Here is a 23875-nt window from a genome sequence, read left to right as displayed (position 1 = left end):
TCTAATGTGTCATGTCACATGTTCTGGGCAGGCAAGCGTGGGAGACGCAGCAGTGCAGGATCACTAGACAGCACTATGGAAGTAAGTAGGATACAACTGATGTGGAGCTGTCCTCTGACTTTATGTTGTTCGTTCTGAACACGCTAGTCTCTGTTTTATTGTTTCTTTGTATTATTAAGTTTTCTTTCCTGCTTTGGTGGTGTTTTTGTCGTGAGCACCTTGGACACGCTGCATGCACCGGGCTGAACGGGAATGCTCCGCTGTGGCTGACACGTTATAACCCTTCATGTACACAGCATGTGATGACTAATAACAGTCCGGACTTACATTAGAGCTGCTCTGTGTTGAAGTTCAACTCTCACATTTAAGTCATCCCCTTATGTTCAGTGGGTTCGATTTTTTGCCATTTTGTCCTTTTTCTGTTCACTCAGTAAATGTAACCCTGCTGTGCATTGTCCATCTACTGCATGCTCACAGTTTGACACCGACTGACTTAACCTGCTACCTTCTATTGACCCCTGACCCTCACAACAAGTTCCTCCCTTCTCCCTTTTCCTGTCACACTTAGCCACCAGCAAATAGAGATGGAAGAACCCAAGCATGCAGGGGAGACACTGTATGACCTGGTTGCAATTGGGCAGGAGCTTAAATTCTTCAGGTGTAAAATGCGTGTTTTAATCTGAAGCAGTTGTCATGTTCAGTAACACAACGATCAAGGCTGTCATTGCTCTATTTTTAATCTTTTAACAGTTTTAATCTAATGTTAATCAGCCAGTTACCTTGCTGGAATTGATTTAGGGCTATGTCCACACTAATACATTTGATTTTTAATTAGTGTTAAAAACGAACTAGACTCATGTACAACCATTTGCATCTGAAAAGAACCGAATGTGAGCAATCTGAGTCAGTGTTTCCAAAAGTCTCCCTTTCTGACCATCTAAACTAAAGTTTATAACTAAATAAGACAATGAAGCATTTCTAAAAGTATTAGGGGCTCGAAAAAACTCTGGAGTAGTGTGGTCATAAAGGTAGCAAAAGTCATGTATTATAAACCTAAAACATAAAAGTGTGCCCAAGTCAAAGCCATATAAACAGGATAGGCACTGGTCCCTATCGTATCATTTGCTTTAGTTAACTGTATTCAGTGTTTATAAAGTGACTCATTGTTCTTGCCATCAGGACCAATGCAGAGTGCAAAGATTATTAACCTGCTCTCCTTATTGTTGTGGGTTTCAAATTCAGCCTTTTAGCTCTCACTGATCAGGCTGCTAGCACCACTAGTACATTTCCCTGCTAGATAACTGAAACCTTCCTCCCTGCCGCAAAGCAGTCGAGTAATAAAATATAATAATAATAAAATAAACAATAATAATACATTATTCAGAACTTCACGTATGACTCACTACATGGACCAGGCTGCTCTATCAGTGTAGTCAAACATAATTAATAATAACTGATGGAAACTGGTGATCACCTCATAACTCATCCATGAAACGTTCAGTTTGCATGTGATGCATGTCTCTGATGTATGTGCTTTGTTTATTTAGCATAAACCTTTGTTTTGATTGTTCAGCGTTTATAATGTTTGTGTGTTTTTATGCTTAAAGTCTTAAAAGAACTATGAAGTGTTTTTTGTGTGTCCTGCTGAGCTGTAATTTAGAAACTTCAAAGCGTATCAGTTAAGTTAGTTCTGCACTTACAGTGAAAAGGGTAATGCATACAAATGTGTGTACTGTAAACAGTGTGCCTCACAGTTCTAAAGTACAACTGTTGGGGCACAAGAAAATGAAATAGGGAGCTGTCAAAATGGAAACTAGGTATAATATTAACAGCAGTACCAGCAGAGAGAGAGAAGCTGTTGGTTTCTTCCTGACAGATCGAGCTGATTCTTACTATCTCAGCAACGTGAGCCTCCACCAACCATTTGGAGACGTTATTGTAGAAAAGACAAACAAAGGCAGTGAAAAAAGAAATGGAGACTTTTCCACCAGGCAACGTAAGCAGTCAGATGAGTTTTGAGATCAGCTGTAGCTGGTCGTGCAGGTAGTTCTGCTCCACGAAGAACTTGACGAGGCTGTGTACACTGAACAAGCCAAACCATTTCCACGTCCACAAATATGTCAGCGCAAAAATTCCAATTAGCTTTGACTTTTTCCTGCTGTTTCCCACTGGATAGGAGTAGCCTTTCAGCTGTGTGTGTGTGTGGTGTTCTGACTGTGGTCTCTCTTCCAGGGGTCCATCATTAGCAGCCCTCACATGCGGCGGAGAGCCCCCTCCAGCCGAGACTGCCCGTCTCGCCACAGTGGCCAGTCGCTGCCCAACTCCTCGTCTCTGCTTGGATCTTTGTTTGGCACGAGGCGCGTGAAGTCGCCCAGCCCCACCCCTCAGCCCCTGCACCCCACCCTCATCTCCCACACCCCGCACCCCACCAACCTGCACCACACGGCCCGCGTCGAGGCCGACATGCCGGGCCCATTGCACCCACACCACGCCCAATTCTGCCACATCACCCAGAACCCCCCGCCTTACAATCACCACCACCACTACCACCCGCCAGCCCACTTGCAGCACCCTCCGCACCAGTTCCACCCGGCCCCGTCTCACGGCCAGCAGCCGCCGTATCCGCCTCACGCGCAGCACGGCCACGGGAGCCACCCAGCGCACCCTACCCACCCTGCCCACGGCCCCCACCATCACGGCCCACCCCCACCAGCCTCCCAGGCCCCCAGCAGCACCAAGCCCAAGCACAGCGGCATCAGTACAGTTGTGTAAGGCGCAGGGGGCGGGGGCTCACTCTGGGCTCTCTGACTGAACTTTAATTTGTCCTCCAAGGCTCTCGGCTGATGAGACGGTTCTCACTGTGCATCACTGGTCTGGGGATGTAAAGCCAGACAACATCCTGCGTCTCCTTCAGCATTTTTCGTCACGCTCATCACTGGGACAGTTTATTCATCACATTTGTTTTGTCTCATTCCTTCCGTTTCATTTCAAGTAAATCACGTCTGTCTGTTTCGACAGCAGCAGACAACAATGCAAGAGCATGCACAAAGACCACAAGTCCTTTTCCATCACAATTAATCTCAGAACATGATCAAATATCTCACTTACTAGTATTTTACACAAGAAATCAATATTGTCTACAAAGTGATTTTATCTCTCTTGTCAGGGTGGTTTGTCTGAACACAGACAGACAGACAGACAGACAGACAGACAGACGGTGGGTCAGCCTCAGCAGTAGCTGTACGAGTATTTAATGTAGCCGTAGCTCACAGTGCACTGTGATATCTCTGTTAGCAGTGATAAATGTGCCAATTATTGAAGCATTTACTAATTTAGTCTCAAAAAAACGCTTTATGTATATTGTGCATAGTATTTTGTAAAATAATAATATCAGCTGTTATTATAATTATAGCTATTATTACGGAAAACAAATGGCATCAATTAAAACTCTCAGTATTACACTCGCACATAGGGGGCGTAGTCTCACACTTCTGAAATCAATCAGTTCGATAATTCAGTAATCCACCACTGGAACACTAGTGGAAATGGTTGCCTTTGAGTTCGAACTTGGGATTGTTGACGGCCAGTGCTCACCCGCCTGCGTACAGTCTCATCCTCATCCATGCACCTCATTGGTTCATTGGAGTCCTGTTTCCCGCTCTGGAAACAGGAAGCCACAGCGAGCTGCTGAGAAAACAGATTCACCTGAATGTCCGACCTCCAGTACCGGCTGCTTGTGCGCCGTCATTTTATTTTTTTAACTATTTTTTAAGAGTCCGATATAAAAATACGAAATGCTCTATATTTTCTGTTCTACCCCGACCTGGTAGGATTCTTCAAGTATGCTCGGCAGGAGGAGTTTTTTTTATGAAGTCTGTGTAGCAGGGAAACAGCAACATGACTGTCCAAGTGTCTCTCCTGATGTGGAAGCTCTCAGCTGGCTGAGTGTGCCCTGTCCGTCTTTAGTTCCACTGTGCTTCTCCTGAGCAGCCAGCGCGGCGTCCATCGCTGTTTACTCCCTCCATCGGACTTTTCCTCCGAGTCATGCGGATGCCACAGAAATCAATAATTATCACTCTGTGATGGCGGCAGCTCTCTTACGCTTCACTCAACGCAAATAGCAGTTTTATATCAATCATGTTTCTGACATATTATGGGATGGCTGGTCGTACCTCCCAGGGTTCCTGTGCACGGTATCTGTTGTGTGTGTGCAGGGTGGAGGCAGAGGGCCGGTGTCGTAGAGCATATTTTTCTGTTGACAGTGACGCAGACAGCACTTGTTTTGATTAGTTGATATCAATGGCAGAAGCTAGTCTGTATCTGCTTAAAGACTACGAGATGGGTGCTTTTATTTGTGCAATATGTATTTACTTTTTATGTCTCTGAGCGATTGCAAACTGGTGGTTGTTCCGTTTTGTTTAGTTCTGTTAGTTTTGTCGTTTTACCCCCGCAGTCCTTTGTCATTTCTCCCATCTGTGTCTCAGCGAAGTGCAAGTGTCCACACTGATCTGAAACCACTGGACCCTCCACACGGAAAAAGAATGTCAAACAAAGTAACTGCATGTAACAATGTACTTTTGAGGCAATTTTCTGACTGTTGTGTATTCCCAAACTATATCAGAGTTGACAGTTGTGAAAAAGGAATGGTAGAGTAGTTATGGCTTCTTCGATTACAGTTAACAGAAGTCAACGTATTTGTGTCCCTTATGGAGGAAAACTGACCCTGTATTAGCTCCTAATCCACAAAGAGCAGTTTCATAGATCTGAGTGTACAACAGCAGTCAGAGCTGGAACGTTCTTTGCCAACAGAAATTTGTGTTATCCTTTATACAGCCGGTGTGGTGACAGATGTGCTCGGCCATCTGGGAATCAGAGAGATAATTGACCGACAGCAGACAGTGTAACAAAATTAACTCTCTTATCGTTATATTTATCATCTGTCTCTGTCAATTGCTCTCCCATTACTGTTCTGCGTTCTTTAAGAGGCCCACATCTTTCCCCAAGCTTTCCAAGGTACCACCTTCCAATAACCCTTCATAATCCATTTGAAAAATTGTATCTAATCTAATTAATCTGTTAATTTATTTCACTGTCAATGTTGATCGTAGTTAAAAAACCTTTTACTGCTGCTTCCTACATTTACAATAAGCCCTTTACAAAAACACATTTTTGTTCCCAAACAAAACTCTGTGAACTGTTATTTATCCTCCAACAAATGTTAGTAAGTCACCTACCATTTTAGATTTTAACCTCAAATAATGCATCAAGTCTCCAGTTGAAAATGTATGAGATTTTAGATAGGGATCTTCAGCTGTATTCCTGAAGTTAAAAGTGTCCTGTGGAGTTTTTGACTATAACTTAGTTAACTATAACTAACTCTTAGCACTCTGGCGCAATGTTTATACAAGTGAGTCACCCGTTTTGTTTCTGCAGGGCAAGGTTTCCTGCAAATCTCACAGTTAAGTTTTGTCTATTTACTGACACTGGCTGTTGTTAAGGCGTTCCTCTACTCACTAAACATCACATGTTGGGATGCTTGAGGATCTGAGTGGAGTTCCACTTCTGAAAAGCAATTCTTGGATAACACTGTGTCATAACCTGGTGTGTTACTGAACTATAAAGTATTTGTATTTAGTTGCCATCAAAGAAATTATTGGTTACAGCTTATGTATTCTTTATAAATGGTGTTATAAAAAGTGGTACCATTTTCAGAATATATATCACGCTCTAATTTTTATTTTGCAGTACTTCATGTATCTGTGATGCATCAAATATAACTCGTTACTCATATTTTTAATTCAATGCAGTCAGGAAAGTGCCAGTGTTACATGGTCATTACATTTTGAAGAAGTTTTATACCAAATAAATTCGGGACCAAATTGAATCGACCGACCACAACGCTTCATTTGACAAATTCTGTCATCAGAGCATCATCTGATTATCACTGACTAGTGTTTATTTAGTAATGGTGCACACACGAGCCAAGAAGGAAGCTATAGCTTTATTAAATATTGATAGCCTAGTTCTCCAGATGACGTCTCATCGAAGTGTTCTCAGCAACGACCCTTCAGTCCCCTGGAAAACTGATCTATTGTCAAACCTGTCCAGAGTCTGTGTGAGCTGCTTTGTTGCATGCCATTGATGCCTACCATTTCTTTCTTTCTCTTCTTTCCTTTTTTATTGTTGTTCTCTCCAGCAGCGGCTTGACTAGACCTGAAACTCTCATCGTATAGTTTGATTTCTCTGTCTGATGCTTGTTTACATTTAGAAGAGCCCTGGCCTGCTGGTGTGTCTTTTCATCACAAGTCGTGTCATTCTACCCCGGCATGCATCTCACCTCTGTTCCCACTGTACAGTATAAAGACGTGGCAGTGCGCTGCTGCTGCTGAGTGTAAATAACAAAATCCATGTTGGGAAACCTAATGTAACTAGATGAAGTAAAGAGGGTTTGACAGGGAGGGGACATTTAAAAGTGGGTGGGAAGTAAAGAATGAGAAACCATATGTAAATAGTCTGTAAATTATTATCATTATTATTAATATTATTACTACTACTACTCAATGTCTGCAGTTACATTGAAGGTGCATTCCTGCTCCCCTCTGATATTTACATAATCATCAAACTGCTTCTCTCTGCCTCCGACAGGACTGAATTATCATAGGATCTAGAGATGAACAGCCAACTGTTACACAGTTAAACGCCGCTTCTCACTTATTCCCTGAGATGCCCCTGTTGTCTCACACTCACAGCCCACTTTTCAAGTCAAAGGGAAGGGAGGAGTGCTCTTATTTTATTATGCATTCTGTTTCTAAGTAGACAAAACCCTATTGATGTAAAACTAGTACTGTGACGATGTTGAGAACGCGAAATAAAACGATATACTGTAAAACCTGAGCTGCGTCTGGGCGTCCCTTCATTTTGGTTTCCTGGTCTCAGTTGAGTGAGAGGGTAAGTCCAGTAATCCCACTTTGTGAAGGGGGGTTCCAGCTAAATGGGCTGCTGGACTCCTCAGACCACACAAGGCTTTTCTTGTACTGGCCCCCAGAGTAGCAGCAATGCCCTTATACCCAAAAGTGGTTAAAAAAAAGTCAAACACTCCTGTTTCCTTATGATACTTTGTCACCTAAATGTGGCCCCAGAGTCCTACAGTGTCCTACAGTTATTGGAAGAAGTGGGTGTTCCCAATTCATAACCGTAATTACTTTGAGCACAAAGTAGTATGTTGCTGTTTTCTTCTGGGTAAAGTTAATGGAGAGTAATTTGAGTTCAATATTTCTTTCAACAAATCACTGAGTCAACAATTTAGGACCGAATATTAGGGCTATTTAAAGGGAAAAAATTATTCAGAAAGTTCAGAATAAAGTCATAGTACTGTAAGAAAAAAGTCACAATATTAGAGAATAAAGTTATAATTTTAGGCTATTTGTCATTTTACAGGGGAAATCTGTACATTGGTCTGTTGCCTGTGTTAAAATGAGGAATGTGGAGCATTTTGTTACATTATACTTTAGTGTAGATTTCAACAAAATAATGAATCTTTTGGCTCATCAGCCCCACATCATTTTAAGTGTCAGAACTTGATGGTGTGACAAAGAATCACACAGACATGGAGGATGTTGTAGTGGTCGACAGTGAGGTTATCATTGGTAACATTCTGTGTCGTTTCTCTAAAGAACTGTGAGATTGATAATCAAGATTTTGGATCCAAAAGCAGTGGACCTTTTGCAAACATGGCTTCCCCTTTGATGGTTATTACTGAAATTTGAAATACTATGAATTTTTTCTTCATGGTCTCATACTCTACTAATACATCATAACAATTAACCCTTGAGCCAAGATTTCTGAAATATTAACGTCAAGAAGTCAAGTTCCTATACGACCACATCCCACATTGCATTTTAACCGGCCACCAAAACTCTCCCACACTTTGTGTATTGTCTTTTTTCTGCATTTGTACCTATTCACACAACTGATCAATCATTTTGTTTTCTGTGAATTGTATCACCCAATATAGTGCTGGTCACAGAATCTATGTATTTACTGCTCAAAACAGCCAAATAAAAATATATTTGGACTAAAACCGATATGATGTGACATTTTTTGTGTGATTGCAGAATAGAAGCTCAGTTCTTAGGTCCTGCTGGATCTGTTCCATTACACAGTCAGCAACATCTTTTATTAGACCCTGCCTGCTTGGTAATGTAATCGTGTACACATTAGAAACCACACACACACACACTTTTTAACAGAGGCTCTCTGTCATTTGTCTCTCCTGGCTCCAGCTGAGATAAACCTGATGACATCATCAGTCAAAGTTCCCCTAAGAGCCACTATGACATCACTCCACTGTCTCCACAGGGTCAGAACTACCCTCCATTACAAGGGACTTAACCCTTTTATGTAAAAATGTAGCTCCCTTTAAAACCGCACCTTCCCAGAGACAGAACTGAAAACATGAGATACATCCCGCCCCTGAAGTGACTGAAGCAGACTGCTTGTGTTTTACTCATACAACAGTACAGGAGTCCTCTGCAGCTGCAGTCAGGTGTTTGTATCAACCTAAACTGAAGATGTATCTGCTGATGGAGGTTAAAACAGCAGAACACTCACTGTTCCCTCAGTCTTGCACAAGCAGCACGCCTGGTTGGCCGCCTCACTGTGGCAGGTGGTCTGACTGACAGTTTGCCCCACTGCTTGTCTATCTGGCCCTTGAGGCTGCGGCTAAAAATAGATCGCAGCTCTGAGGGCCACATCATCATCGTCAGCGGGGCGACGTCACCGTGCAGCTGGGATGGGCCAACAAGGGGCTTCATTTCCTCTGCCGCCAGAGAGTGGGGGTGCATCGTAGAACAGGGAGAACAGAGGATAGAGAGAGAGAGAGAGAGAGAGAGAGAGAGAGAGAGAGAGAGAGAGAGAGAGAGAGAGAGAGAGAGAGAGAGAGAGAGAGCGAGAGCGAGAGAGAGAGAGAGAGAGAGAGAGAGAGAGAGAGAAATAATAATAATAATAATAATAATAATAATACGTGCATGCATTTTTTATATCCTGTCCGATAAAATAGAGATGAGTTTGTATTTTGCGTGAGTTTATGGCCACATTACTGGAAATATATATAAAATACATTTAATAAATAGTTACATTTATTCATAAATACTAAATACGTTCACAATCCCAGTTTCATTGCGAAATTAAACAATAGGTCACACTGTCAATAAAAATGTGTTCTTAGAAACGGTATGGCTGAGGTTTTGCAACATTTTGATACAGTTTTTATCGATTTCTATTTCTTATTTGTTGAACCCCTCAAATGAACCCTGCTTTAGTTCACTTGAGCATTGCGCCACCGACTGGTGTTCTAGCTGCATTGCGATGCGGCGTTCAGGTGCTATTGGGAATCACAATGTTCACTGACTACTGAGGACTCCAGGGGCATGTCCTCTATATATTAATCTTTGTTTTGTTTTTTGCTCAAAGCAAACTCGTTGTCATATAAGTTTTACGATAATAGTTCACATTTACAGACTCAAATGGTCTTCAGACCTTATTTAAATTCCACTTAAAGAGTCTTTTAGAAAGACTTTGACAATAATCTCACATAGTTTGAATTATTGGGGAATAATAATTCTTTTGGATGAAATTACTACAAGGATTAAACACCCCAAAGATTCACATTGTGCAGGGAATGATAAGTCAAGTTCAACGTTAAGATCGATGAGTTGTGTTATAACTTCATCATGTTGTCCATAAAAGCTGCTCAGCTTCTTAAAGGGAAATCCACCGTTTACGAGGGTCATTGAACGTCTTATCTAACAGTCTGCTCACGTCATCACTACGCGACCGAAGTGGGTGAAAGGTCTGAGCTGGTCTGTGATGTTTCCATGGACCTGGAGCTGTAGAGTGTCTGAAGAAAGATGAGTGTGAACGTTGTTTTTAAATCTCTTCATGTCGGCCGGCGGCTGCTCGCCGGTAACGCGAGGAATGCTGGGAAGGCAGTGGTGCAGGTGGAGCAGCAGAGGTTGATCAGGACTCACTGCAGAAAACTGGCTTATGCTAAAGATCTGTTCCTGGGTCAGGTCAACAAGGTAAGACACCTTTCATTTAAGACTTCAGCTCAGAGGGTTCAGGTTGGTAGTTTGAAGACTCAATAACAGAAACAAGGACTCTGTCTCCACATGACCCCTGACGGGATTATGATACCACGGAAAATATTGTGACATGTGCAGTTATTGTCCAGTTTTTCATTTTATTCTTTTCTATGTATTTATCGCCTTTATATTAGCTATAAACAAATACAAACTGTACTGTTAAGAGCATCATCAAGACTAAAAATAAATAAAAAGCCTTTTAACCATTATGTGGAGCTCATGGAAACATGACATCTCCAGTGTGCCTCTGTATCAGTCAGCATTTATTATCAATAATCCAGAACCAAAGTTAGAGAGACAAGTTGTGAGACAGTTTCATATGTGATCTACACTCAAAAATGAGGCCAGTCTCCTCCATCAGGTTTGACCGGCAACCTCAGCTAACAACTGGTTTGAAGAGCTGCTGAGTTCTGATTGGTGCACAGAGGAATATGACCTCAGCCCATGTCCCCATGAAAACACTTCTCAGAGCAACACAAGTTCTTGTCTTTATTTAGGACCACACTGCTCCTAGTAAGAAGCATTCAGAAGATTTGATTTATGTACATTGCCCCAATTGATACACTATATACGACCAACAACAAAGCAAAAACAAGTGTATTATCCAAAACCTAATTCACGGATCCAACAAACAAGTTTAACATCCTACCTTTATATCTGATAAACTGAAATTAAATATGTAAAAAATGAATAAATAAATATACTTAACATATAATCACACTAATGACAACAACAACAATATCATTATTTGTATTACATCATATGTAAATATTATTATGAAAACATATCAATACTCAATATAATATCCTTTTATTTTAATTTATATTGTATCCTTCACCAACTGAAACAACACCCACATCCTCCTTAATTAAATGTTATTTGTAGCCTACAAAAGATATATGATCATATTGCACTTAACATTAGTTATTTTCATTTTGGTCTTTTCCAAGTTGTTTCTCTCTTCCTGTGTAGTGATGTAGGAGGGTCTGCTATATGTAGTTTGGAACATAGATATTTGAATCATCAGAAGAACACAATTAATTTTATTAAGGATAATATGCTGCCTGCGACACCATATGACAACTTTCATTTTGTGTTGATAGAAAGAGAAAAAATATTGTTCCCAGGAAGAAAAGTGTTAAACCTCAGCTGTGTATTTCTTACTGCAGAGAGTATGATGAGAAAAGTAATAACCTGTGAACAGGATCTGCTTTTCACTCAGTCATACTTCACAGCCTGGGACACTGTGAGTGTAGCAGCTCAGCAGGCGACACAATCAGAAAAGATGTCAACCTGCCTGAGCTGTTTAAAGTTAACAATACAAATGATAATCATTATGTAAAATCATAATGTAAAGTTACATTTATTTGACAAATCTATTAATCTTGAATTATCAGATTTACGTACTTTAAAAATGTTATGTTTAAAATACAGTCAATTCATGAAACCAGCCCATTGTTCAACATGATCTTTATCTGCTGAATTCAGTGAATATTCAAGTAGCTCATTTTCTGTCACTTAATTTTTCTTTTGGCTTATTAAACTGGACTTTGTATCTGCAGTGGTAGCGTCTGAACTCAGAAGTAGAAAGGCATCTCTAACTGTGTTTTCTGTCTGATGCCGTTAGATGCTAAATCAGTCTGCTCCTCCTCCAGGCCGAGGTCTTCCCTTATCCCGAGATTGGAAATGAAGAACTGGAGGAGCTCAAGCAGTTCGTTGCACCAGTGGAAAGGTTCTTCAGCGAGCAAGGTAAGTGAAGAGTTCAAATATAAACTGCAAATGTGATTAGCAGCATACAGCATTAATACAAATGAGTTGGAATCTGACAGACTTGTCTTTTGTGCTTTAAGTTGACTCAGCTAAGATTGACCACGAAGCTAAAATCCCTCAGGAGACGTTGGACGGGCTGAAGGAACTGGGACTGTTTGGAATCATGATTCCTGAGGAGTACGGTGAGGCCTGAATCCAGATCCACCACTTTGACCCATCATTTACTAATTCATGTTTTACCAATCGAAACCTAAGAAATATCTTTAACTAAGTGAATCTTTTATAAATGCCAGAATCTGTTGCTAGGAAACATCTGTAATGCAGTCCAATCTATATCATCAGCTGTGGTAAATGACAGCGTTGGTAGGATACTGTGTCATATATTACACATGCCAGCCATTTCTTTGTTTTCCTTATCTCTTCCTACATGGAAAAATAATATTGTTTAACCAAAAATAATTTAGCCTAATGTTAATTTAGTGAAATATGACTTGATATCATAAGTTTTTATTCAATTCAATTTGATTTGTGTTAAATTTAAAGTGCCCAATCCTAACATACACACTAACATACTAACATCTCATGGCACTTTACATAGTAAGGTCCATACCTGAAAAATCCTAGAGAAACCCATCAGTTGCCGCAATATGAAAACACTTTGGGGACTGTGGAGAAAAAAATACCCTTATTAACTGGAAGAAACCTGTAGAACCAGAGCCAATGTGGGCGGCCACCCGCCTTCACTGGTTGGGGTGAGCCGAAAAGAGGGGCGAGAGGAAAGAGAGAGGAGGAGGGAGGGGGAATAGAGGAGGAGGAGAGAGAGACACTTACATTGGACCTTATCACTAAAATCTCTTGAGTCTCTTACTTTTTACAAGTAGATGTCTTTTTTTGGTTTCTTCTACGTGTGTGGCACCACTTTTTCGTCGCTGAGATATATGGGTTAATTTGGTTTTTTTCAGTGTTAGAAAAATCATCATCATCATCATCATCAACACACACACACACACACTATAGGTTAATCCAGCGCATGATCTCCTGTTGTATTCTCACATAAGCTCATTCGGCATTCTACAGAATTGTTACTGGGGGGCTGGCCAGAGAAACTCCTGAGAAATTCCGAAGCCTCTCACTCAGAATTTGCCCTTCCACGTACAGCCCATACAGTTCTCACATACTTGAAATGATCAGGAGTGCAGTGTGTGTCTGACAAAGTCAAAACATGTCATCAGAAGGTTGAAGATATTGTAGTAGAGGATTTTTTTAAATCATTGTTTGCTCTGGTGCTTCACATTTCTCCAGTCGAAGCTAAAATAGTGAAGTGAAGCCACATGGCAGTGGATTCAGAAAGTATTCAAATTTAATTTGATTTAAAGTGGATGAAATTCATCTGTCCATCACTCTATACTCAATAAGCCATAATGACAAATAGACAACATGTCATAAAGATTTTTTGGAATTGTCCTTCAAATCAAAACCTGAAACAGTTCATCTATAAATAGAGTCAAGGCCTTTAGCTCAGTTCTTAGTTGAAGCCCCTTTGGAAGCAATTACAGCTCCGAGTATTGTACCAGCTTTGCACACATGGATTTGGGCGGTTTGTCTTATTCCTCTTGGCAGATTCCCTCTGCACAAAGAGTGTAATTAAAGAACTATGTCAGTGTTTGTATTTGTTCAGCCCATTTACTATAAACTGTGTCTCTTCACAATACTACAATCAATTCATAGTCAAAGTGTGCTCTTTGTTTTGTGGCCTTTTAGTTTGTGTTTTTCCTGCACTACACACAGCCAGTGTTTCTGTTACACTCTGACATGCGTGTATCAGGGTGCAGCATTGTCAATATCAGAAAGTTAGGTGAGACGAATAAAACCAGAGCCAGATTAGCTGTTTCCCCTTATTTCATATCTTTATGCCTCACACACATATTTGAAATACAGCTCTGCTTTCATGCCATCACTCAGACTGAAGGCTGTGTCTCCTCTTTTCCTCCCAGGGGGCCTCGGACTGTCCAACACCATGTATGCACGTCTGGCAGAGATCACCTCATTAGACGGCTCCATTGCTGTTACACTGGCTGCACATCAAGCCATCGGACTGAAGGTAAAGATAAAAAGAGTGGCTAATCATCTACTTTCCATGTCTGTGATGTGATAAATCTATAATCGAGTTTTAGTTCATAATTACAGCAGCAATTGAAACGTTACATGAGGTCTGTGACTGCTCTGTGGGATTCAGGGGATCCTGATCGCAGGGAGCGAAGCCCAGAAGCAGAAGTATTTACCCATCCTGGCCACTGGAGAAAACGTCGCTGCTTTCTGTCTGACAGAGCCTGGCAGGTAAAGACACTGACAGCTCATATACAGCTGGTTTGCAATGTCCCTCATGTATGAACATTTATGCAAATAACAGGAGGCGGAGGTGAGGACTAAGTGGAGTCTGACATTTCCCATTCTAGGACACCATAGGATTATGAATAATTGTGCCTACTAATGAGGGCTCAGTAGGTGTCAGTCTGTGAGAAGTTACTGTGGTTGGGGGTGAAGCAAGACATTAACAGACAAAATAAAGCATGCTACAAGCAGAATTATTCATATATTTAAAAAACAATACATTTTTCTGACATCCATTCATAATATAAAATTAATACAATTATTTGAAAAGTAAGAAGTTTGATAATTTTTAAGTTGACTGTCAGTCTCTGGTTTCAAATGTTCCTGGAGATAATTTCCTTGGAGGGAGCTGAATAAAGCCTCTATGAACATTACAATGAGAAATAACAACTGTGGAGAGTTTGGTCATAACATACTAATGATTTATCAGCCTTCCCCACAGACTCCAGTAACGACATAAATGGGCCACGTTTCCCTTATTTGACTTATTGCTCCATTGTTAGCTGGAACTAAACTGAATTACTGGTTAAGCTGGTCCTCTTTACTCTCATCTCACCAATTCATACATTTTTATTTTCATTGGATTTTTTTTCTGTCCAGTGTTTATTATTTTATTTTTCAGTTTATATAGGTACTTGTGGAAGTGAAATGTATTGTCTCTTTTTTCAATTTGTTGAAAGAAAGTAAGAAAATAAGATAACAAAAAGAACGTTAGAGGATACAAGTTTCAATATATGGCGCTATCCTGCTTATGTTAATTCCAGGATGCCATCATCCCAGGTAATAGTATCTGTGATTTAAAAAGAAACAGGAATTAGTTTAAATTATATTTTTCTGTTGATCAGAGTCACAAGACCTGGAAAAAGTAATTAGCAGTAGTGGAATATTGACCAGTTTGAGGAGTCACTTTGTAAGAATCAAAACGATTCCTTCCAACCAATCACAGAGCACTATCTGATAACATCTGTACTTCATGTCTCAGCATTAGATCCACTTACACTCTTAATTTCATTCCAGTGGAAGTGATGCAGCTTCCATTCAGACCCGAGCCACCCTGTCAGAAGACGGGAAACATTACCTGATCAACGGCTCTAAAGTAAAACATCTTTCTTATCTAATCTAATCAACCGTGAATACCTCCTACACTGTTCCTCCATTATTAAACTCTGAAGATCCTATGTTCATCTTTTTCATTTGTGTTCTCAGATCTGGATTTCAAACGGAGGGTTTGCAGAAATCATGACGGTGTTTGCCAGGACGGAGGTGACAGTAGATGGCGTGAAGAAGGATAAAATTTCTGCATTTATCGTGGAGAGAGCTTTCGGGGGGATCACCAGCGGCAAGCCTGAGGACAAACTGGGCATCAGAGGCTCCAACAGTGAGTTCTCCTCAAGATGCATAGAAGAACGAGAACCTTCACTTAGGGATTCAGTATATGGATTTTTTAAACCGACCCCGATAACCAATGTGACCGATGCTGATACCAATAATCGATCATCTCACATTTTTGTATTTGAAAAGCTCTTGCACATTTAAGAAAGACTCAGATGTAGTGAGCATAGTTGGATGATTTATTATTCCATAGCTCTGACCTAACCTAAAACAAACAACAATTCTGACTCTTCACATGGAAAACGCTTTATACAGTGCAGCTAGGGACCCATCTGAACAGTACCAGCAGCTTGGGACAGTATAACACTGTTCTAAATGTGCTTTAACTGGCTCGACCATAGGTCTCCCACCACAGAAAAAGTAGTGCAAGTATCGGGTCTATTTATCGGCTTAATTATATTTATTGGAATAATAAAAGAGAGCATATTATTCTCGACCCTGATAATTACAGTGCATTCCCTACTTTCACATGGTTTGAGTTTGTGCTTTTTTCTCCTGTCCAGCATGTGAAGTGTCCTTTGACAATGTCCCAGTGCCAGTAGAGAATGTAATCGGAGAAATAGGAGGTGGATTCAAGGTGAGCTTCATACTGTCCTCAACACAACCTGTTGTGCATGAGTGTGTCTGTAAGGGTATGTGAACGTTTGCTTTGTGTCGGACAGATTGCCATGAACATCCTGAACTCTGGGAGGTTCAGTATGGGAAGTTCTTCAGCTGGGATGATTAAAAAGCTCATAGGTAAAAACCCTGTACAAGAGAATTGAATAAGACTTTGTGTGCGATTAGTAAAATTTCTTAAGTCTGACATCTTCTACGTCTGATTCTCTGTAGAACTGAGCTCTGAGTACGCAGCAACCAGGAAGCAGTTTAACAAAAGCCTGAGTGACTTCGGTATGATTCAGGTACAGTCCACTTTCCTCCCACAGGAATCAAGTGATCCACCTTCACCTCTCAGTCTCAGAAGTGAATAAGTGTGTGTTTGTCACTGCAGGAGAAGTTTGCTTTGATGGCTCTCAGTGCCTTTGTGATGGAGAGCATGGCGTACCTGACAGCAGGGATGATGGACAGGCCAGGACTCCCAGACTGTTCTATAGAGGCCGCCATGGTCAAGGTTAGAAATCTCTCTCACTAAGATTTGTTAGTTTAAAATCAGATTAAAATACCATAATTGATAATGATGTGTTTTTCTTTATCTCCTGCTCAGGTGTTCAGCTCAGAGGGAGGCTGGATTTGTGTCAGTGAAGCTCTACAGGTCCTCGGAGGTCTGGGTTACACCAAGAATTACCCCTATGAGCGCTACGTCAGGGACTGTCGCATCCTGCCTATCTTTGAGGTACGCTGGTAATTATTCAGCCAATAAAACCAGGGCTGTAGTTCCCATGGAGGACCAAAGATTGTGTCCTTTGTTTTTTCTGAAAGTTGTAGAGAAGAAGTTGGTTCTTCTCCTTCGACCTTTATACTGAAACAGATTGAGAAAACTTGACAAAACAACAGTTGGACCACTATTTTGAAGAAAGGTTTATATTTCGATATTTTCCACAGAGTCTGATTGGGTGGATAGGAATTAGGACTGAACTATAGTTGGTTTGTTCAGGTAGGATTAAATAGGACTGAACTATAGTTGGTTTGTTCAGAGAATCAATCTGTAAGTGGCCACCAGGTGGCGCGTTTGACTTAATATCAAATCACATGGATCAAATGTAGAGTTGATGTTTGGTGTTTGTCTCTAGGGCAAAGGTCTGTTTTAATCTATGGATAAACAGATTACAGTTTATCATTGAACCAGTCTATCTCTGTGTGTTATAATCCAAATTAGATTATCCACATATTAAGAGCATTTTGTGTTTTCATTGAGTAGGAGAATGATGGACTCTTCTAAATATGAAATGTAGTTTGTTGTGTGTGGTGGTGCCTGCATCATCATTTACATATATAGTATGATAAATATGAGGTGTGCAGTGTATTGATCGTGTTGTGTGTTTTTCAGGGCACCAATGAAATCCTGAGGATGTACATCGCTCTCACTGGGATGCAGTATGCTGGCAAAATTATGACTGGGAAAATCAAGTAAGAATATGTACACACAGATATTCATATAATATTGACATTATGAGATGCACTACTGTTCAAATATTTTAGCCACTAAACATGAATCGAGAAAGTTTTCAAAAACAGTTTTTATTCATCCGGTCAACTTAAGTAAATCAGAGCAGTGATGTCTGTTTGCCTTCAAATCTGCACCAGTTCTCTTTGTTACACTCACACACAAGTTGTTTAAGGTTCTCAGCATGTAGTCTGTTGTAACCCTCTCTGAAACCCGTCTCTTTATATGATCCCACACTGACTCCTTGATGTTGTCATCGACATTTGCTCCAATCCCTCAGTCTGTGCTCTGCTCTGCTTCCAGAGAGATGAAGAAAGGAAACATCGGCCTTGCTTTGGGGATGGTAGGCAAGAAACTGAGGAGCTCATTCGGAAGCTCAGTGGACCTCGGTCTGACAGGCAAAGACGGCGTGGTGCATCCCAGCATGGCAGTAAGAACTTTGCTTAACACTTACAGACATGTTGGTTATCCTGAAGAGGCTCAGCAGTTTTCTGTTTGCAGGAAAGTGGCAAGAAGCTGGAGCAGAATGTCAGCCTCTTTGGATCGACAGTGGAGGGCCTGCTTTACAGATACGGAAAGGTAACATTACATTTATTATTTACTCTGGAAAATCAAAGAGACTCACAGCTGTGGGTATTTTCTGAACAAATGTTTCCAATTTCTGGTTGCTTCGTTATGCCATAAGAGATGTGTTCATCTCTTTCAATCAGTGTTTGAGAGATGTTCATCCGTAGGACAGCTGCTCTGGACTCTCTTTTCCTCTGAGAAAACTTCTATACTAAACTTCGATGTGCTTTTGTAATCATGGCTTTCCCCAAAGAAGCTGTAAACAGCTCTTGGAAACAGCTCAGCTTTCCAGATCCCCACTTCCTGTATCACTTGACTCCATTTCGTTCCAGCACAGTGTCCTCAGTGGGCTTTTAATCACACTGTAGTCCTTATTATACTGCTCAAAGCGAAGGAAATCATACCTTTTTAAGTTTAATGGTTTTTTACTCGTTTATTCTTTTTAGCCGCTACAGATGAGACCAGGGAAAGATATTTTTAGACATTTTTTAGTGTTAGAGTCTTTTTATGTCTTAAAATTATGAAGAGATCAGGTTTATATATGCCGATATTTTATCTGTTTTTTAGTGTGCGTTCCTAATTTCATGGTGAAGTTCTGCTTATGTGCGCAGAGGGAGAAAAATGTTAGTTGCTACTTGCTTTTGACAGAAGCATCAGATAATCAGTACATTGAGGATAAATATTCATTATTTAAACAGGCCCTTGTCATCAGACAAACTAAACTACATCAATGAATATGTAGAATGAATGAAGATATGAATATGAATTAATGAAGACCACAATTCTGAAAAGAGTTAAGTTATTATAAAGTGAAAAATTGTCTTCACCTACCATACATAGGAATGTAAATGGTCAGTGTGGGTGTAACTATGTGTGCTGTAATAAATGTGGATCATCTGTGTCTATTCAGACGCCTCGCACCGAGATGTCTATTTAGTTCTTAATTATTATTGTTTTATTTAAACTTGCTAAAATAAGAATCGTATTCTCAGGAAACTAGACCACATAGGTTAAACGTATTAACCCAGATGTTATCCTGGTGTCTCTATAAGGTCAAAGAATCTCTAAACACAGGAAGTAATTCATCTCAACTCAAGAGCAAAATCTAAAGTGTCTTCTAAGCACCAGTGAGCGTGTGTTCCATCCACAGCTCAACCTCTTTATGTAACCTATGCAGATCAGCCAGGAACAAATTTCACTTCAGAGAACTACTCCTTTTTTCTGACTTGAGGTTTATAGGAACATTACAAATGAATGTACAATAGATTTCCCTCACACTCACCAAATTACAGAGACACAATAAAGCAACTTTGTCCTTTCTTCACCGATGCTGTCAGACCATTGTGGACGAACAGCTCATCCTGAAGAGAGTAGCAGATGTTCTGATCAACCTCTACGCCATGACAGCTGTCCTGTCCAGAGCCAGCCGCTCCATCAGCATCGGCCTGAGGAATCATGATCACGAGGTGTGTACGGTACACACACACACACACACACACACAGGCGTGTTTCCATGACTTCAGACAACATTACATTGACTTATATCGATTTCGTTGACGCTAACTTGAACCTTTTTCATAGTTACTTCTACTCAAAGTTAAAAAATACACACACACACACGCTCATCCCTTCATGTTACCGTAGCCACTACTTGCACTAACTCCGACACAGGAGGAGTTATAAATTATATCTTATATGCCCACCTACTTTAGAGCTACATTATAGTCCGTTAAGTAAAGTTTTAGTTTAATGCTGTTAGATGAAACACTTTGCTGCCCATGTTGTGACACACAACTGTTATGTCACTGCATTCGATGACAATGTCATGATTCAATAAGTAGGTCACGTCTTCATTAGCGTCAGTGTATTTGTCTTAATGAAATACACATTGTCATCTAATTAGATGAGGCTGTTATAATTTGGTACAGGAAGCTTTCGTCTGCAGAAAGAGATTAAAGCAGCAGCTTATCACAGTGTCACTGCTAGTTCGTTTCCTTTCCTCTTTTTTTGTTGTAAACGTCATTCATTTGATCTGTCGTCTGCATGTCCTTTGATCTATTGGTAACTCAAATGAGTGGTTACTATCATTTATTTTCATTTCGATATTTTTAGAGATCTGTAACCTGTGCTCCTCCATTTTCATTGAAGAAATGATTTTAGAAGAGTGGAATAGGTGGAGAGGGACACAGGACTGTAAACTCAAGCTGTATCTGTGTGATTTTTTTGTGCGTGCATGTGTGTAATCAGAAACAGGGATGTAGAACAAAACAAATCCTCCACAGAGACACATTAAATAAGTAACTGGAGGCTTTTTTTCAATCTACTTCTGGGACACCCTTGTGTGTTTCACATGTGAAGCTCTGCACATGAGATCTCCTTTCACTGTTCAACAATTTTATGTAAAACACACACACACACACACACACACACACACACACACACACACACACACACACACACACACACACACACACACACACACACACACAGACATCATATCTAGTTTGTGTTCCACTGCAAAGATCCCTGTTCATTTCCATTTTTAGGACTGAAATGTTTGGCCTGAGGTTCTCAAACTAAGACAAGATGCAAACCGAGTCTTCAGTCATTTAGTTAATCTGGTTTAGTTCCACTCATGCCAAAACTTTTTTCTGTACACATTTTATTGATGAAATTGTGCGTAATGTTTCCAATTACTATGTCAGGGTGCATTTGCAGATAAAAATAGAACCAGCAGCAAATGTTTACTATCGTCTTTCTTCACATTTGTTTGCAGTTGATGCTTTGAACTGGCTGCTTGATATTTTGCTTTCATTTCTGCGAGTCGTCCGCCGAGCTTTTTGTCTGCAGGCTTTGATGAGCACTTGGGTTCTCCATTTTTCTAGGTGCTGCTCGCAAACACGTTCTGCAGCGACGCCTTCTTCAAGAACAATTACATGATGGCTCAGTTGCAAAAGCGTAAGTACAACACTAAATGGTAATTGAGAACAGCCCCGTGCTTTTTTCTTTTTACTGCGTTTCTGTAGCAAAGACTTGCATGTGTTGCGGAATTTCCCACCAAACCCCACATACCAACACTCAAACCCCTGCTGCTTTTCATTGTCACACTGTGTGCATTGTTTTTTAATGACCTGTATGGAAGTTATATCGTGACATTATCCAGAAAAAGGAGAATGGTGTATTTTGTATTTAACAAAGGAAAAAGCAGCTTGTAATTCTTATCTCAATTTGTTCTAGACTCTCCCGAGAACAACGATGCCAACATCAAGAAGATCGCCAAGGCCGTGTTGGACAACAGAGGGTACATCTGCACTCATCCTCTCGAGAGAACATACTGAGCTCTCCCATGTGACCACGACACTGTGTCTTGATTGGACAATAAGGGCGGGTCAAGTCACAGAGAGTGATTTGCATTTACTTCTGCATTAGTCCTGTTTTGTTTGACATCTGACATTAAATTAAGAGATTTATGTTAATAGTTAGTTTTTCTTATTAACCATGACTTCAAAAATAATACTAAATAAATCTATTTGGTGGGATTTTATTAAGTTCTATCTGAAGTGGTCTTTAATTTTTTACATCTACAATCACACTAGTTTGAATGCTTCTCATTCTATTCAGCTTGCAAGGTCCAGTTTTCGAGGCTTCCAGCTTCAGACTCTTCCTGGACGGCCCGTGTGTGTGTCTTTATTTTTTGTGGGTACTTTTTAAAAGTGGAGATACTCTTCTCCTCCTCTGTGAGAGAAAGGGAACTCTTTGCACAGGAAGAAACGCTTTCTAGCACCACTACAAGAAGCAACACAACATACCACATAAAGACAGTAACCTTGTACTATTTTCTTTAGCACTTGTGCAGTGTAAAAGTTCCAACCTGAGCTGACATGTGGAGGTTCTTGTCGACACGAGAGGTGTGTCTGGGGATGACCTTGTTTTTGCTGCTGAAGCTGCAGCCCATACAGGGGCCTGGAGCCAGAGCCTCGGCTTTGTCATCGACCAGGTTCATCACAGACTGTTGAGACAAAGGCTGCAACACACATGTTGGCTCAACAACTAAAAGGATTTCAGTTAGTCAACTGCAACCAGAACCATAAATTATAAACATGTTAGCAAGCATTGTGAAAAACATACAACAAAGCAGTTGTTATTGATATTTGTATAATAACAACTTTTAAAAAAACTCAAGAGCTGTATTTACAGGGAAATATTACCCACATCCCTTCTGCTCTATGAAGATTTATAGTTAGTCTCAGCTCGTTGATTAACTGTCCAGCAAACAACTTTTGTAGACCGCTTAAGTCAACGTAGTCATTTTCAATCTCGGCAGGCGATTGCTTCTGTGACGTCTGTTCTCAAAAGCCTCCGTGCACTTCCTGCTCAGCGGTAAACAACAGTTAGCTGGCGTACATAGTGGATCATTGAGCTGCTGAAGAGACTCATGAATCATGATCTATGAGTAAACAACAGTTCTATTCACCTCAAAGCTACTATATACGTGTATACTGCGTTTAATAAGTCAATGTTCACAACTTGACAAAAATCTGTCATTGCACAAGAGAAATCTTTTAAAATCTTGTACAAACAAATAAACAATGTTCATAGACAGAGTAACCGACTACAGGCAAGACTTAGCTGCTGAGTTTCCCTATTGCAACCCCAAATGTTACACTTTCTGTGCAGTGTCTCTGGCTTTTAAAAACTTGAAGACAGCCAGACCTGTGTGGTAGTTAAATTAAACTTTTTTTCCATTCAGGAATATGTAACAAATCAGCCTAACAGCGAAATAACGAAGAACCCAGAAAAGCATTTTGACTCCTGCATTGCAGAAAAACTGGTCTGAAGTTTTCCTTCTCAGAATATATGACTGTCCAAAGTAGGTTTGGTCTTGTCACCTCATTAAAGTCCCTCGACATGTTCGGCCTATTGCCTGAATATGGGCAAAACTGAATAACCTACAGATTTCTAGATATCATTACACATAAACAGCATTTACTTACACAAAGTAACGTAATAGAATATTTGCTGTTTTCCAAATGTTCCATGGACTTGTAGAGTTCCGGAGTGAGTCACAAATACTTCACCTTCAGCATCAGGCCTGGTTTCCTCAGTGAATACTTCTTAGGCTCATCTTTCAGTTTATCCTGAATTTTCCTCCCATGTGACACTTGAGTTCTGGGACAGGGACGCTGTCTGGTCTGCTGGTGCCAGGACGCCGCTTCCTCAGCCAGCGGCTGCACTGAGCTCTGGCTGCTTTAAGAGACTCTCCTGCAGAGCAACAGCACATCCATGGATTTTATACTTAAAAGTTCTTAATACTAATGAACTCAACAGGCCTGAGAATGATTTTACTGCAGTGGAAGGTTGGCCAGACACAACAGGGCACACTATTTACCGATAATTCTGCCTAAAGTTCCTCCCTGTTGAAATGTTTTCTCCAGTGTGGTGTGACTGATATTCTCCCAAATATCCTCCATCTGGAGCTTCAATCAAAACATATCAATATAACCTTTGA

General features: G+C 40.5%; 2 protein-coding genes across 6 annotated transcripts in view; both read left to right on the top strand.

Annotated features, from left to right (window-relative positions):
* The window catches only part of iqsec1b (IQ motif and Sec7 domain ArfGEF 1b), a 199400-nt gene extending 192506 nt beyond the window's left edge, over nucleotides 1–6894 (top strand). For 4 of the 5 annotated variants that reach the window (XM_053430917.1, XM_053430909.1, XM_053430933.1 and 1 more), the window contains 2 exons: nucleotides 32–81; nucleotides 2233–6894. In XM_053430917.1, coding sequence (XP_053286892.1) covers nucleotides 32–81; nucleotides 2233–2772 — 590 coding nt within the window. In that variant the 3' untranslated portion in view covers nucleotides 2773–6894. The remainder of the gene's footprint in view (nucleotides 1–31; nucleotides 82–2232) is intronic. The other variant, XM_053430941.1, reaches the window with a different exon arrangement.
* A 2930-nt stretch (nucleotides 6895–9824) lies between these two features.
* Nucleotides 9825–21910, top strand: acad9 (acyl-CoA dehydrogenase family, member 9). Its single transcript, XM_053444376.1, has 18 exons — nucleotides 9825–10079; nucleotides 11798–11891; nucleotides 11993–12094; nucleotides 13907–14013; nucleotides 14149–14249; nucleotides 15321–15399; nucleotides 15510–15681; nucleotides 16199–16272; nucleotides 16358–16433; nucleotides 16527–16597; nucleotides 16687–16806; nucleotides 16900–17028; nucleotides 17683–17762; nucleotides 18103–18229; nucleotides 18301–18378; nucleotides 19704–19832; nucleotides 21252–21324; nucleotides 21604–21910. The coding sequence occupies exons 1-18, from the start codon at nucleotides 9909–9911 to the stop codon at nucleotides 21702–21704; spliced, it is 1884 nt and encodes a 627-aa protein (XP_053300351.1). The 5' UTR covers nucleotides 9825–9908; the 3' UTR covers nucleotides 21705–21910.
* The last annotated feature ends 1965 nt before the right edge of the window (nucleotides 21911–23875 follow it).

This window comes from Pleuronectes platessa, chromosome 2, assembly GCF_947347685.1.
Source record: "Pleuronectes platessa chromosome 2, fPlePla1.1, whole genome shotgun sequence".
Lineage (NCBI taxonomy): Eukaryota > Metazoa > Chordata > Actinopteri > Pleuronectiformes > Pleuronectidae > Pleuronectes > Pleuronectes platessa.
The sequence above is the reverse complement of the archived record's forward strand: the minus strand, read 5'-3'. Positions and strand labels throughout refer to the sequence as shown.